Source organism: Notolepis coatsorum (assembly GCF_963971535.1).
Source record: "Notolepis coatsorum genome assembly, chromosome: 19".
Lineage (NCBI taxonomy): Eukaryota > Metazoa > Chordata > Actinopteri > Aulopiformes > Paralepididae > Notolepis > Notolepis coatsorum.
In genome coordinates, this window is record NC_140183.1 from 32772961 (window position 1) to 32788398 (window position 15438).

Below are 15438 nucleotides of genomic sequence, written 5' to 3' on the forward strand. Positions count from 1 at the left end.
GTGGATATATAAAATAAATAAATAATGCATCTTGAGCAAGACACTTAACCCCTAATTGCTCCCGATGTGCAGGTTGGCACCTGCATGGTTGCCTCCACCATCGGTGGGTGAATGTGAGGAACAAAATTATAAAGCGCTTTGGATAAAAGCACTATATAAATGCACCATTTACCATTTAAAGAAACGGAACAAGGGGCTTGGTGTTTTTCATTCTAAATTGACAGACTTTGAAGCCTAATATCTCCCTTTCTAGATACAGTGTCACAAGCTCATAGGACATTGAGAGACTAATCGACAAACAAGCAGCATCCATGTTGCCTAGAAACTTAGTTTGATCACTGTCAGGGAATTGGTTTGGAATGCTGTAGGTAACCGTTAGAGGAAGAGCTTAGATAGAATGGTAGGTTTAGTGTTAGATATAATGGCAAGATGCTAACGCCCCTCATTAGCAACGGTCCTCATTACTGACAGTCCTCATTAGCAACAGTTCTCTTTAGCAACAGTCCTCGTTAGCAACAGTTCTCTTTAGCAACATTCCTCATTACTGACAGTCCTTATTACCAACAGTTATCTTTAGCAACAGTCCTCATTACTGACGGTCCTCATTAGCAACAGTTCTCTTTAGCAACAGTCCTCATTACTGACAGTCCTCGTTAGCAACAGTGTTCAAGGCTCTGATGGCCTGGGGGAAGAAGCTGAGCTGAAGTCTCTCTGTCCTCGTTACTGGTGTTCGCAGGCGTTTGCCTGACCGCAGCAGCATGAACAGGCTGTTGTTGGGGTGATGAGGGTCTTTCATTATCCTGCAGGCTCTGGATTTGCACCTCTTGTTGTATAGGACCTGCAGGGTTGGTAGTGCAATACCCGTGGTACGCTCGGCTGAGCGCACCACTCTCTGTAGGGCCTTCTTGTCCTGTGCCGTGCTGTTGCCATACCAGGCAGTGATGTTTCCAGTCAAGATGCTCTCTACAGCTCCGGAGTAGAAGGACTGGAGTATCTTCCCAGATACTCTGAACAGTTCTCTTTAGCAACAGTCCTCATTACAGATAGTCCTCATTAGCAACGGTTCTCTTTAGCAACAGTCCTCATTACTGATATTCCTCATTAGCAACAGTTATCTTTAGCAATATTAGCAACAGTCCTCATTAGCAACAGTCCTCATGGCGCCTGCATTTCCCCAAGGGGATCAATAAAGGAATATCTTATCATTAGTAACAGTCCTCATGACACCTTAGCTTAGTTATTGTTTACGTCAAACGGACAAACTCATAAAAGTAAGGCAAGGCCACATTTTTCTTCACCATCTATCTGAACGCTATAATGCGTAACAGGGTTCTGATGCTTTAATCAGAACCCTGTTAGGATGCTTTAATCAGAACCATGTTACGATGCTTCAATCAGAACCATGTTACGGTGCTTTAATCAGAACCCTGTTACGATGCTTTAATCAGAACCCTGTTACGATGCTTTAATCAGAACCCGCTCCGCTGTCCCTCAGGGGAAGTATTTTGAGATCCAGTTCAGCCGTGGAGGAGAGCCGGATGGAGGGAAGATCTCCAACTTCCTGCTGGAGAAGTCCAGAGTGGTGTCTCAGAACCAGGGGGAGAGGAACTTCCACATCTACTACCAGGTGGACCTTCTATTTTATTTAACCTTTATTTATCCAGGATGTCTCTTAAAATCTTGTTTTCCAGAGAGACCTGTCCAGGCTGGTGGCCGACTCCCTGTGCACGTTATGCTCTCTAAAAGCCACCGGCACGTATATGCATATGGTTTGGGATTGCCCACCAGTGGCCCATTTCTGGAAATCTATAGCAGCTAGACTCTCGGGCATCTGTAACATATCGATTCCACTCACGGCAGCAACATTACTTCTAAACGATATATCTTCACTACCAACATCCATACAACAGAAAATTATTATTCTGGCAGGCAGCAGCCAAAAAGCTTATCGCTATGAGATGGAAAGAACCTGAGAATCTCACATTAATTCACTGGTCCCTGACATTGCTGGACGTTATTTATTTGGAGATATCGACTGCTCGGTGGTTGGGGTGGGACAAGCCGGTATTGAATTGTGGACTGCGGCGGCCGAGGTGGTTTAAAGCTCAATGTAGCGGCGGAGTGGGGGTGGGGTGTTGGTCCTGGGGGACACAGCGGTCTTGGGGAGGGAGGAGGAATGTCTGTTGTAGGGCTGAACGATTAATCGATTTTAAATCGAAATCGTGATTTGAAATGATGCAATTAGCAAATCGCAAAGCCTGCAATTAAATTGTTTTATTTTATTTAGAGAGACGCCCGTCTCTCTCTCTACTGGTTCAATTAATGTTTAAGTAGAAAAACGTTGCACTATAAAAACGAACTGGATAGTTGATGATAATAAACATTTAACTTCATTAGCTGAAGTATTCTAAAATCATTTAAGCCATTCTCCTTTTCTCTGTGTGTGTGTGTGTGTGTGTGTGTGCACACGCGTCTTATATCTGGTTTGACATCAGAGGAGTTTGATAGTATTTACTGAGGATTGCCAGATAATGTTGATATTTAAACGTAAAAAAAATGATAATACAAAATAAATATACATGATCATGCAACATAAAAAAAATTTAGGAACGGTTTGGGAGAGGGAGGTAAGGGGTTTTAGATTGTGTGTTGTGAAGTTTAGACTTCAGAGAGGGAGAGTAAAGTACAGAAAAAAAGGTACCGCAGGGCTGTACACTGCGACGAGATGATCGCAAATTGCCCCTTAATTTGGCCCGTGCGAGTGGAAAATAATATTTGGGGGCAAGCTTGCGAGTAGTGATTTCAACCCTTCATTCGCATTTCACTCCTAAATTAATTAGGGATGCCCCGATCGATCGGCCAGCGATCGGTATCGGCCGATATTCAGTATAAATAATATATATAAATATATATAAAATATAAAACCGATCGAAAAACATGATCCAATTCTTAGCGGAGATCTCACTCGCTGTCGCTGACTTCTCTCTCAAGCACACACACAGCAGCAGCGCACAGCCCCTCCTCCTCCACTGCCCTTCCTGCACTCGTGTAACAAGAGGCTCCTATGCCTCCGGCAGTCTACTATAGTCTGGTGCATGCGACCGTGAGCTAACGTTAGCTACCTAGCTATCGTTACTGTTTAAACGGAATGACCCAGGGGCGCCCCAGTGGCGAACCACATAGCGCGCTCAGCTGCGACACGGGCGACCCGGGTTTGATTCCCGAATCCGTCGTTATTTCCCGAATGTCTTCCCCCACTCTGTCTCCCATTTCTCCTCTGTCTCTCCCTACTGGACTGCCCAGTAGTAATAAAGCGATAAAACGCCAAAGAAAAAATCTTAAAAAAAAAAAAAAAAAACAGAATGACCCAGTCAACTATTCTCTTTTAGTTTAATACATGAGGCATTGTCTAACGGTATCTAGCCAGCTAGCTACTGATAGCTCCTGGTATCAACAAATGCTCCAGCAATAGTCTAGTAGTAGTGCATGATACCTCCGTTAGCTCGTTAGCATGATCATGCTAGACCTACAAAAGTCACACCATTCTGATTGACAAGCTAAAAGCAATTGGTTTTGATAGTTTATCAGTGAGCTGGATACAATCCTACCTGGAGGGGAGAGAACAGATGGTGGAGGTAAACGGTACCCTACCCCCCCCCCCCCCCCCCCCCCCTCACAGTGAACTGTGGTGTTCCACAAGGAAGCATACTAGGACCGCTACTGTTCCTAATTTATGCAAATTACATGTCGTCAGCTTGTGACTGCAACTTGTTCCTGTTTGCGGACGACTCAGCCCTGCTGGTCTCTGACAAGAACAAGTTACAGGTTGAAAAAACCCTCAGCTCGGAACTAGGCAAAATCTGCATATGGCTCGCCGACAACAAACTATCATTACACATGGGCAAAACAGAGTCCATTCTCTTCGGTTCAAATAACAAACTCAGCAAGACCGACGGCTTCTCAGTTACAGTGGGTGACAATATTGTCACAAGGAAAGATGAAATTACCTACCTGGGTTCCATCCTAGAGGCTAATCTTTCCTGTGACAAAATGGCATCCAATGTAATAAAAAAGGTCAACCAACGAACTCGATTCTTGTACCGGATCTCCTCTCTGGTAAACAAGAATACCCTGAAGACTCTGGCAGGAGCACTCATTCAAGGGTACTACGACTATGCTTGCACCTCATGGTACCAAAGCACCTCAAAGGCACTAAAAACAAAATTACAAACATCTCAAAACAAACTGGTCAGACTACTGCTTGACCTGACTCCTAGAACCCACCTCACCCCTGCCCACTTTGACAACCTAGGATGGCTTAGAGTAGACGACAGAGTACAGCAACTTCCAATGGGCCTGGTCTACAAGATACACTACACGACCAAGGTACCCATGTACATGTCAAAATACTTCCCAAAGGTCAGTGAATACCACGATCACAACACCAGAGGGAGCTCCACAAATCATGTTAAACCCAGATTCGGCTCAAACAAGGGACTAAACACGTTTCGCAATTATGCCACATCAATGTGGAACGCCCTACCCAAAGCTGTAAAGGAATGTGAATCACTACCCACTTTCAAAAACACTCTCAAAGAACACCTACGGGAGACTGCAATTCGAAACTGGCCCCTGCAAATGTCCTAACCCAACCCCCTCCAATGTACAGTAAATGACCAAGTATGGCTTTGTCAATATTCCAATGTACAGTGTACAGTTTGACGCGCGGGGCTTCTCCCTGGTAGCGAGAGAGAGGGACCGCGGTGCAGGAGTTTGTGAAACACAAACACACACGCATTTACACACACAACCTGGACCGCGCGGGGGAAGCAGTGGAGAGATAACTTTATGCTCCGTCTCTCTCTCTCTCTCTCTCTCTCTCTCTTTCTCTTTCTCTTTCTCTTTCTCTCTCTCTCTCTCTCTCTCAGACTGTGGGTGACTCTCACTCAAAGCGCTTATGGGCAGAGCCCATCAAAAAAATTGCCTGAAATCCTGAGGCTGAAAAATTATGCTTTTTTTTTTAGACTCTCAGGAATTGTGTAAAGTTGCCCAAATAGTGCAAGGAATAGCAATGCATGTCCCCTTTAATTAATCCAATCCACTTTCTTTATAGAGCACATTTCAAAACAACAAAGTTGAAAGTGCTTTACAAGTCCCACAACATAAGACAAAAAATAAATTTAAAAAGATAATTTTTTCATCTCGAAGCTTCGAAATAAATTTGAATCTCGGCCCCGAAGCTTCGACGGCCAAAAAAAGCTTCGAAGGTCAGCCCTACTCTACTAATATCTGAAAAGACCCTACAGTCTTTTTGACATGTGGGTTCCAAGTGATTCTTGCCTTGATACAAAAATCAAGGTGTTCTTTTTTCATAATCTTTTACCGTTCCTGAAAAATATGATAGCTAATTTCTGCCGATTCACCATACCAGTATGTCTGAAAATGTGTCTTAAACACTACGTGAACTTTAGTCACCACGTCTGACTAAAACGTCACGCTAACATCTTATGTGTCACTTGTTTTCTGAAATATTTTTCCATTGTGATATAATACAGTATCTGAGGAAAACTGATGAGTCAGAATAGAGCCCTGTGGCACACCAACATCACAGTGGAGATAGGATATAGGCAGCCTACTGTCCAGTCAACTGGCACACTACCAGGGCTTGACATTAACACCCGCCAAATGCGGGTAGAATTCGGCCGTGGCGTGTAACTCTGTCACTGGGGGGGGCATAAAAAGTTAATGTCAAGCCCTGCACACTACTGATGAGATATAGACATCCTACTATCCAGTCAACTGGCACACTACTGATAAGATATAGACATCCTACTATCCAGTAAACTGGCACACTACTGATAAGATATAGACATCCTACTATCCAGTAAACTGGCACACTACTGATAACATATAGACATCCTACTATCCAGTAAACTGGCACACTACTGATAAGATATAGACAGCTTACAATGGACTATCAAAATAGAAGTGTTGCCTGTTGTTCTGGTCTCTACCTACTAATATGCTTCTGGTCTCTAGCTACTGATATTCCTCTGATGTCTAGCTACTGATATTCCTCTGGTCTCTAGTTGCTGGAGGGGGCTACCAAGGAACAGAGGGAGAACCTGGGTGTCACCACACCAGACTATTACATCTACCTCAACCAGTCTGGTACCTACACTGTGGACGACCTCAACGACAAGAAGGAGTTCTCTGACACCATGGTCAGTCTCTCTCTCTATACATAAAAATATATATACATGCACTTTTCCTAATATACTAACATACACCCAACACTGTAGCACTCAAGTCTGAACACTTTGATGCACATTGTTACTCCTCTGATAAGAGTTCCTTCCTACTGACTTGTCCTACAAAACTTGTAAGTTGCTTTGGATAAAAGGGTCAGCTAAATGACTAAGTGTAATGTAAATATATATATATATATATTAGGGCTGTCAAAATTAATGCTTTAACTTTGGAGATTAATTTAAAGGAACACTCCAACATTTTGAGAGAGTTAGACAAGAAGATACATACCTTTTTCTTCTCTGTGCATGCAGTAGGAGTAGGAAGACGTTGGGAACTAGGCTAATGGAGGAACCTACTTCCAGTGACTGACGCTAAGCTAGGCTAACGGTGCACGTCTTCCTACTCCTACTGCATGCACAGAGAAGAAAAAGGTATGTATCTTAACACCAACATTTTGGGAACCCTGGAGTTAGACAAGAAGATGCATACCTTTTTCTTCTCTGTGCATGCAGTAGGAGTAGGAAGACGTTGGGAACTAGGCTAATGGAGGAACCTACTTCCAGTGACTAACGCTAAGCTAGGCTAACGGTGCACGTCTTCCTACTCCTACTGCATGCACAGAGAAGAAAAAAGGTATGTATCTTCTTGTCTAACTCCAGGGTAGATGGCAAATAAGCGAATTTCCCAAAATGTTGGAGTTTTCCTTTAAATTATTTAAAGCATTAAAATAAATTAATCTCGATTAATCTATGGAGTGAAAAATCTTCAATCTTAGCGCTGCGGATATAAGAAAGAGGTCTAGCTGAGTCAATGTTGATGGTTTTGTTGAACATTTGTATTTCACAGGAGAGAAACTGTATTCAAAGAAAGCTATTAAAATAGTCTTTGAATCTAAATGTACTTTTTTTGTGTTGATTTTACATAAATTCCATGATTTTACTCAAGTAAATATCTGTTACAAGCTTCGGCCTTAAATAGAAAAATGCTATTTTTAATCTAGATTAATCTAGATTAATTACAGAAAATTGTGAGATTAATTAGTTAATTTTTTTAATCTATTGACAGCACTAATATATATATATATATATATATATATATATATATATATATATATATATATATGTCTCTCTCTATATCTTCATTAGACCAACATGCTACTACAGTATGTGCCAGAGACTGAGAAGTATTTATTTTCTATCTCCCTCTCTCTCGCCTCTCTCTACTGTATCTCAATCTCGCTTGCCCTCTCTCTTTCTCATCTGTCTTTTTCTCTGTCTCTCTCTCCCTCCCTCTCCCTCTGTTTTTGTCTCTCTTCATTAAGAGAGGACCAGGAGAGACAGAGGCTGTTAACAGAAACAATACTTGCAAAACCCAAACTCAAACACACATGGTCTTTACTCCACCAAGATCCTTACAAACTGAAACAAAACCAAAAACTTAAAATCAAGCCTGAGGCAATAAATAGAGCATACCTGGGACACCTGGACACATCGTTAACTCACTGAGTAGAGAGTCGCTTGTCTCACTTGTCTAACCAGCCGGCTGCCAGCTGATAAAACAAGCAAAATTACAACCGCTGACAAATAATAAATAGCATTCAATTAATAATATAAATTATACTACTATTAGCAATAATTAACGTGTGTGTGCGCAGGAGGCCATGTCGGTGGTGGGCCTCTCTCTGGACGACCAGGACACGGTGCTGCAGATTGTGGCTGGTATTCTGCACCTGGGGAACATCGCCTTCAGAGAGGAAGGCAACTACGCCGTGGTGGAGAGCGAGGACTGTGAGGACACACACACACACATACATCCATACATACACACTAGGTGTTACAAAGGATCAGATTAAACCGAATATATATATTTATTGATTGATATATATTGCATAATATTTGTATATCGTTTGATATCCCTTGTATATTCCTTGTACATATACACGGAATATCCCTTTAGCCTAGACCAGACCATAATATTTCATTCTCCTATTGGACAGCGGTCCACAGGCGCCAGGGCCATGCCTCCGGAGTCAGGTTCACGGCCACCGTCAAGACATGTCTGTACATGCCCGGCCTTGCCCAGGGATACGAGACAGAAATGAGGTTGGCACTAGATTGTTCGCCGTGCATATAAATATGGCGCAGGTGAATACAGAAGTAGAGTTACCCAATAAGTTGAAGCCTCACCCACGATACAACGTGCGGTGAAGTATGGCCTGTTTGGCCCCAAATAGAGCATTGAGACCGCGTGCGAATTAATAACTGAATTGTCAGAGTTTGGCGCTATACCGTCGAGTGCGACATATTTCTATTAAGTCAGTAATAGTCTATTTGTGTATAGTGTATCGTGCGGCTAAAGTTCTACAGTGACCAGCATCACCAACGCTTCCTCGTACCAGCTAGAGTGCTTATCCAGGCTGGGCTGCTTTCATGGCGCTTTCACCCGAGGAGACCTAGACGAGAACCGTGTGGACATGTACACTGGATTAATCTACCCGACGACTACATAGCCCTTTGCGGCTGGATTATATTTGTTTTGGTCCTGTGATTTATGGAGCGGAGAATCGCCGACGCCTACACGTGTGGGATTTACCCTGTGAGGAGCCACGTCGAGTCTGCGCCTCAGAGAGCCTGAGGCCGGCTAGCTTTCTTCACTGTGGAGCTACAGTCTACGGAGAACAGCTGTATTCGTCTGTGGATCAAGAGACTATTGCACCGTCTCCTGTACTTGGAGTCTCCTTAGTCATCGTTGACCAGACTCTCTACTACCGACAGATCCTCTACCCCTGCTGGCTTACAACCGGGGGGACCCTTCCAGTATCTCCCGCTATATATTACTAGTGTACCATAGATATAATTCCCTAAGAATCAGGTTGTATAATTACCTCCTGCGTAACCAGAGAATGGACATTCATTAATGATTTGCCTACGCACATTCCTTTGCCTTATAAGCGCATCCAAAGTATAATAGAGAAGTATATTATGTACCTTTTGCTGCAATAAATACTTAATTACCACTTTGTGTGGAACCGATTCATTGTGGGAAGTGTTCATCATATTTATATATCATGTACTGTATGGCCAGTAATTAAAGTACATAAAGCGGTAGTGGTTTAATGATACCATACTTATCAATACAGTCAGGGAATTGTACCCCTCAGTTACACTAGGGGTGGGACGATACATCGATCCAGATCGATATATCGATCTATTATCAATAATCAAATAGGATCGATGCAACGTAAAAAGATCGGTTCATATTGCGATACTCTTATTTTTTAAATCCGGCGAGTCGTATCCACCCAGTAGTGTGAAACGCTGTGTAGCTCTGTACAGCAGAGCAGGGCTACAGAGCGCCTATTTTGCGACCCGATATAAGGGCGCGTTCACACCTACTCTGTTTGGTCCACTTTAAGTGGACCATGGTCCCTTTAAGTGGACCATGGTCCCTTTAGATCGATAGTCCGTTTGGTTTGTACAGGTGTGAACGCAAACCGAACTATAATGAGGACCAAACAACCGAACCATGGTCCTCTTGAAAAGTTGGGACTCGGTTCGTTTCAATCGAACTATAGTACCTAATCCAGGAAGCAAAGTAGCCTACTCCTCTCTAGACTGGCGCCGCACGCGGACAGTCTCTCTCTTCCTCCCTCTCTCTCTCTCCTCTCTAGACGCAGTCTCTCTCTTCCTCTCTCTCTATAGACTCGCGCCGCGCGCACCCCCCAACTTTCTCCTGCGTGAGGAGGACATTCGCGGACATTCTCTCAGATAAAGAAAAAAAAAGCTTACATACTTTTTGGGTAATTTCATAATAGCAGCGTGGACCAGCTCTGTAACAACAACGCATCTCGAGCTGCTTCTATGCAGCTGTCTAGTAGTTGACAGCTTACGCGGGAAGGAAAGGTCTCTCTCTCTCTCTCTCTCTCTCTCTCTCTCTCTCTCTCTCTCTCTCTCTCTCTCTCTCTCTCTCTCTCTCTCTCTCTCTCTCTCTCTCTCTCTCTCTCTCTCTCTCTCTCTCTCTCTCTCTCTCTCTCTCTCTCTCTCTCTCTCTCTCTCTCTCTAGTCGACTAGCGCCGTGCTCATAATAGTATCTCTCTCATTACGCTGCCGGCAACTGATTACGTTTGTGAGTGCTATAGTCCAATAGATGCGACAGCATGTCCTTTGTTTACAAATTAGATCCGCACCAAACAGGGTAGTGTGAACACAGACCAAAATCAAACAATGTATCATTTTCACATTTGGTCCACCAGAAAGTCCGGACTATCCACGGAAAGTCCGGACTATCCCTGGACTTTCAGATGTGAACACACCCTAAGTCTGTGCAGTTTTTTCCCCGCAACGGGTCAAATGCATCGTGCTTTGCATCGTCGCCATTCCTTTATGCCCATGTCGTGTTAAAGACTTTAATTAACGTTACGTTAGCTGCTTACGCTAACTAAGCTAAGCAGCTAACCCTGAGAGAGAACAGGAGATGGGACTGGGGAAGGAGGGGGGCGGGGGCGGGGTCGGGGTCATTCTCCCTTTCTGTGTGTGGGGACTGGGGGAGGGGCATTTTGTATGTGTGTGTGCGTTTGAAAAGACCAGATGAAGTCAGGAGTATTATTATATTGATAGTATTTACTGAGGATGGACAGATAATGTTGATATTTAAACATAAAAAATACAATACATAATAAATGTATCCATGATCATCATGCAACATAGAACAATTGTAGGAACAGTTTGGGAGAGGGAGGGGTTTTAGGTTGCGTGTTGTGAGTTCCAAAATGTTTTACTTAAAGTTTAAAGCTCAATATATAAAAACTTGGCACTTTACAGTGAACAGGAGGTCTATTTGTATTAAAAACAATAGATTGTTTTTCATTTAAATGTCTGGAAGAGCTTGGGGTGGCTAGGTGGTGCAGTGGGCAAGGCACTCACCACCAATGCTGGAGACGCTGGGTTCGAGCCCAGCTCTCCACATTGTTTTCAGTTTGGCTGGTCGTCCATACTAATACAATTGGCAGTATTAGGGGGAGGGAAAACTGAGGGGTGGGGATCGGACGTTGTGGACAGCGACTCCTACAGGTCGGTTGGTGCGCCTGCGCAGTAGAATCAAGAAGCGATGGGGGCGGCGCCCCTCCAAAGCGCAGACCCCTGCCGCTGAAAGATCGCGCCGCGCAGGTGAAAAGATGCGACGGCTGCTACCTCGAGTATCGGAGGGGAATCGTGCTATGTATGGCTTCGTCCACATTGCAGCCGGCTTGTGGGAGGCAAGAAACAGCGTTCGAGACAGGGGAGGGTTGAATTGGATGATACGAAATTGGGATGGGAGAAAAATTTAAAATGGGAGAAAAAGTGGATACAAAAAAATTGTCTGGAAGAGCTCAAAAATAAAAACGTCAATTGATATTTCCGTTGCCTTTTATGAGTTGATCTAAATGTGACTGATTGTGTTAAATGGGCACATAATATCGTCTCATATCGATCGCAGGCACCTGAATCGAATCGTATCGTGGCAGACTTTGTGATATCGGCAAATATCGTATCGTTGTCCAAAGAATCAATATTGTATCGTGATGAAACTGGTGATTCCCACCCCTAATATACATACATACATACATACATACATACATACATACATACATACATACATACATACATACATACATACATACATACATACATACATACTTTGAACTCGACGACATCAACAAAATTTCAAGACTTCATATATTTCATCTGAACGTAAACAGCCTAAGACATAAACTGGCTGAAATCAGGCAACTGTTTATTAGTGGTAAGGTAAACATATTATGTTTCTCAGAAACTAAACTTGATTCATCAGTAACAGACCCTGAAATAGAATTAGAGAACTATTCAATAGTCCGCAACGATAGAAACAAGTATGGAGGTGGTGTCTGCATGTACATACTTAAGGACACCAAATTCATTAACCGTACTGACCTATATCATGAGGAAATTGAAACTGTATGGGTGGAAATTCTATTTGAAAGGGGTGAAATCTGTTCTAGTCGGCACAATTTACAGACCGCCAGAACAAAATAGCTTTTATGAAACTCTGGATGTGTGCTTAGCTGGAGCTGAGGATGCAGAAAAGATTCTTATTGGGGATTGGAACACGGATATGCAATGAAAAGATGCACCCGTCTTCAAATCCTTCAGTAGGTTTCGTCATCTGCGTGGCCTCAGCCAGCTAATCACCCAACCCACACGAGTATGTGAATCAACACAGACTGCCATTGATCTCATTCTGACCTCTGACAATTCCAGGATCTCCAATAAAGGGGTTATAGCATGCGGGTTAAGCGATCATTATATGATATTCTGTACCCGCAAAAAGCTAAAACAAAAGGCCGGCTGTCACAAAACAGTCACATCTAGAGACCTCAAAACCTACTCTAGCGAGGCCTTTAACCTAGAACTGGAGAGTCTGGACTGGTCAGAAAAGCTCAGTGGGTACACTGGTTGAAGAGACATGGCTTGGTTTCAAAACCAAATTCACATCAATACTAAATGACATGGCCCCCCTAAGAACCACCAGGGTAAAAAATCGCGCTGAGCCGTGGATACACTCCGAAATATTGACCACTATGAAAACCAGAGACAAAAATGCTCTGAGTTTCATAAAAGTCAGTCAAAGCTTACCAAAAGCTCGAGCAGTGAACTCCAAGCCCACGTGACTGAACTCAAACTGCAAAGAAACAGACTAAGAAATTACGTAAACTCCATGATCAAAACTGCAAAAAAGAATTTCATCAATGAAAAAACGGAGGAAAATAAACCCTGTTGTTAGATTTCGACCATAATCAGCCAGTATCACCTCTTCATCTGTGTTCGTGTAGTTTCTGCGTTGTTTATCTCTCGACCTTCTCATACTGGCTGTACATCGTGGTCATCCCCCTTATATGCAATCCGTAATCATAAGAATTCAACACTGGCAACATGATACCTTTCTTGGAAAAACGTTGTTTATTCCATAAACAGAGCCTCGTAATCAGATGTAACCCCGTTCTGTATTGTCATTGTTCAGTTCTCTTCTCCATCGTCTTTTCCAATGGTTCGGGCCTCGTTGTTAGCCAAACCACCATTTCATGTTAGCTGAAGCTAGTGATGATGTGTCACTCCCCTCCCCCACCCAGTGAGGGTGGAGAGGGATGAAAGTCTCTGATCAACGCATCCGCTCTTCTGTGTGATTCGTATCTCAGTCTAACCTACACTGCAAGAAACTCACAGCTATAAACTATAGTCCTTAGCAACGGCTAACCCGCCCCCCTCATCTAGTTACTATGTGACACGCTGTCTTCTTTGACCCAAATCACTATAGCAACGGCCCATAGCTCTCTCTCTGACCAAAACCCTGCCTGCTCAGTGCTTATCTAGTTTATGTTAAACAAGCTGCCGAACGACCTCGGAGCCACACACACCCTGCTTGCTACCATGGAGACACAGAACTGACTGCCCTACTTTTAGGATCTATAGATCAGTCCGAGTAGATGCTGTCACCCACCGATATATATACATTATATACACATTGAAAAACATAGACATCCTTCACTGTGAACTTTGGAAATTACTCAATAATCAACTAGGCTGCAGTAAAAAACTTAAAAGCAGATTTTCAAATATAAACATAAAGACCGATAACACGCTCATCACAGACAAGCTGGATGTGGCCAATTACTTAAAAAGTTTCTTCACAAACGGCATCTACGGGAGACTGCAATTCAAAACTGGCCTCTGTAAATGTCCAAACCCAACCCCCTCCAATGTACAATCCCCCCCCCCAACCCGCCTACCCAACCCAACCCCCCCCCCACCCACCCAACCACCTCCAATGTACAGTTACCCCCACCTACCCAACCCCCACCCCACCTACCCAACCTCCGCCAATGTACAGTTTTCCCCCCATCAAATGTATATACTCTCTTTTTAGACTCTTTTTGTATCATAAACAGTCAGGGACACGGGAACTCATTCTGACTTGGGGGTGCGGGGGGTGCGGTCGAGTCAGAGATACATAATAATAATACCGTCATATTAAATGCATGCGCGAAGCAGAAGACTATTTATTGCAAGCGGCAACAACAAGCATACATCACCAGCCTACCCCACCTGTTGCGCCCCCGTACCAGAACGCTACGACGGACGGGGACGTCTCTAAATGTTCACTATTCGGACAACAGCCGCACACTTCCAAAGTGATTATACATCTAAAATCGCTTACCTGCTCAAGGGTCCTGCGTTAGAATGGGCGACAGGCAGCTCTCCACTTCAGTCAGTCCTTTATCCATTTTGTCCAGTCTTCTGCCTTGAAGGTGAATTTCTCCTAACGCCGTTAGCGCTAGCTACCCTGCTGTCTCTAAACTCAAACTCAAACTAGTACTAACGTTACTGTAGCAGCCTACTCTAAAGTCTATACCAACGGATTTCCAGTTCCGCATTGACGCTTCCAGGCCGCGTCTATTCGAATCCCAACCGGTTCATGCGTCGGCTACACGCTGTTAATAACACTGCATTATCGAGACAGCGCCCCTATGACGATCTGGCAATGAAGTAGGGTAAATCTGCAGTGCCGCTTCGCTCTTTGACATTGAGTAGCCTCGGTTACAATGGAATAAATGCCAAAACAACCTTGCAGTTGCAGTTACACTCCCATCCAGCAGGGGGTGCTGCAGCCTCTGTATATTTGTAGATCTGGTATGTCATAAATGTCTAGATGCAACAGTACTGTCTACCTGTATGTCATGTATGTCATATATGTTATGATGAATTGAAAATGGGGCACCCCGATGTAAACAAGACGGAAGTCTTTCTCTGGTCTGCATCCCCTTAACAATTGTATGTATTGAGCTGTACTGTATTGTACCCATTCTGCAATCTGTTAATACAATTTTCAATCAATCAATCAATCAATCAATCCATCCATACATACATACATACACACGCATTCATACACACGCATTCATACACACACGCACACACACACACACACGTACATACATACACACACACACACTGTGTGACAACCCCATGGAAAGTGTTGAGTCAAGTCGAGAGTTTTATTTGTCACGGCATACAAGTATACAATGAAATGCGGGGGGTCTTGCCCGCAACGATTGTGCATAATACAATAATAATATAATAGAATCCAATAGAACGACATTGTGCAATAATACAGTAA

The 15438-nt window shown here is 43.5% G+C and overlaps 1 protein-coding gene across 1 annotated transcript in view; it reads left to right on the forward strand.

The window, feature by feature from the left end:
* Positions 1 to 15438, forward strand: part of myo1eb (myosin IEb) — a 98827-nt gene that overhangs the window by 15589 nt on the left and 67800 nt on the right. Inside the window, exons 7-9 of the mRNA XM_084337010.1 lie at positions 1496 to 1627; positions 6090 to 6224; positions 7907 to 8039. Coding sequence (XP_084193136.1) covers positions 1496 to 1627; positions 6090 to 6224; positions 7907 to 8039 — 400 coding nt within the window. The remainder of the gene's footprint in view (positions 1 to 1495; positions 1628 to 6089; positions 6225 to 7906; positions 8040 to 15438) is intronic.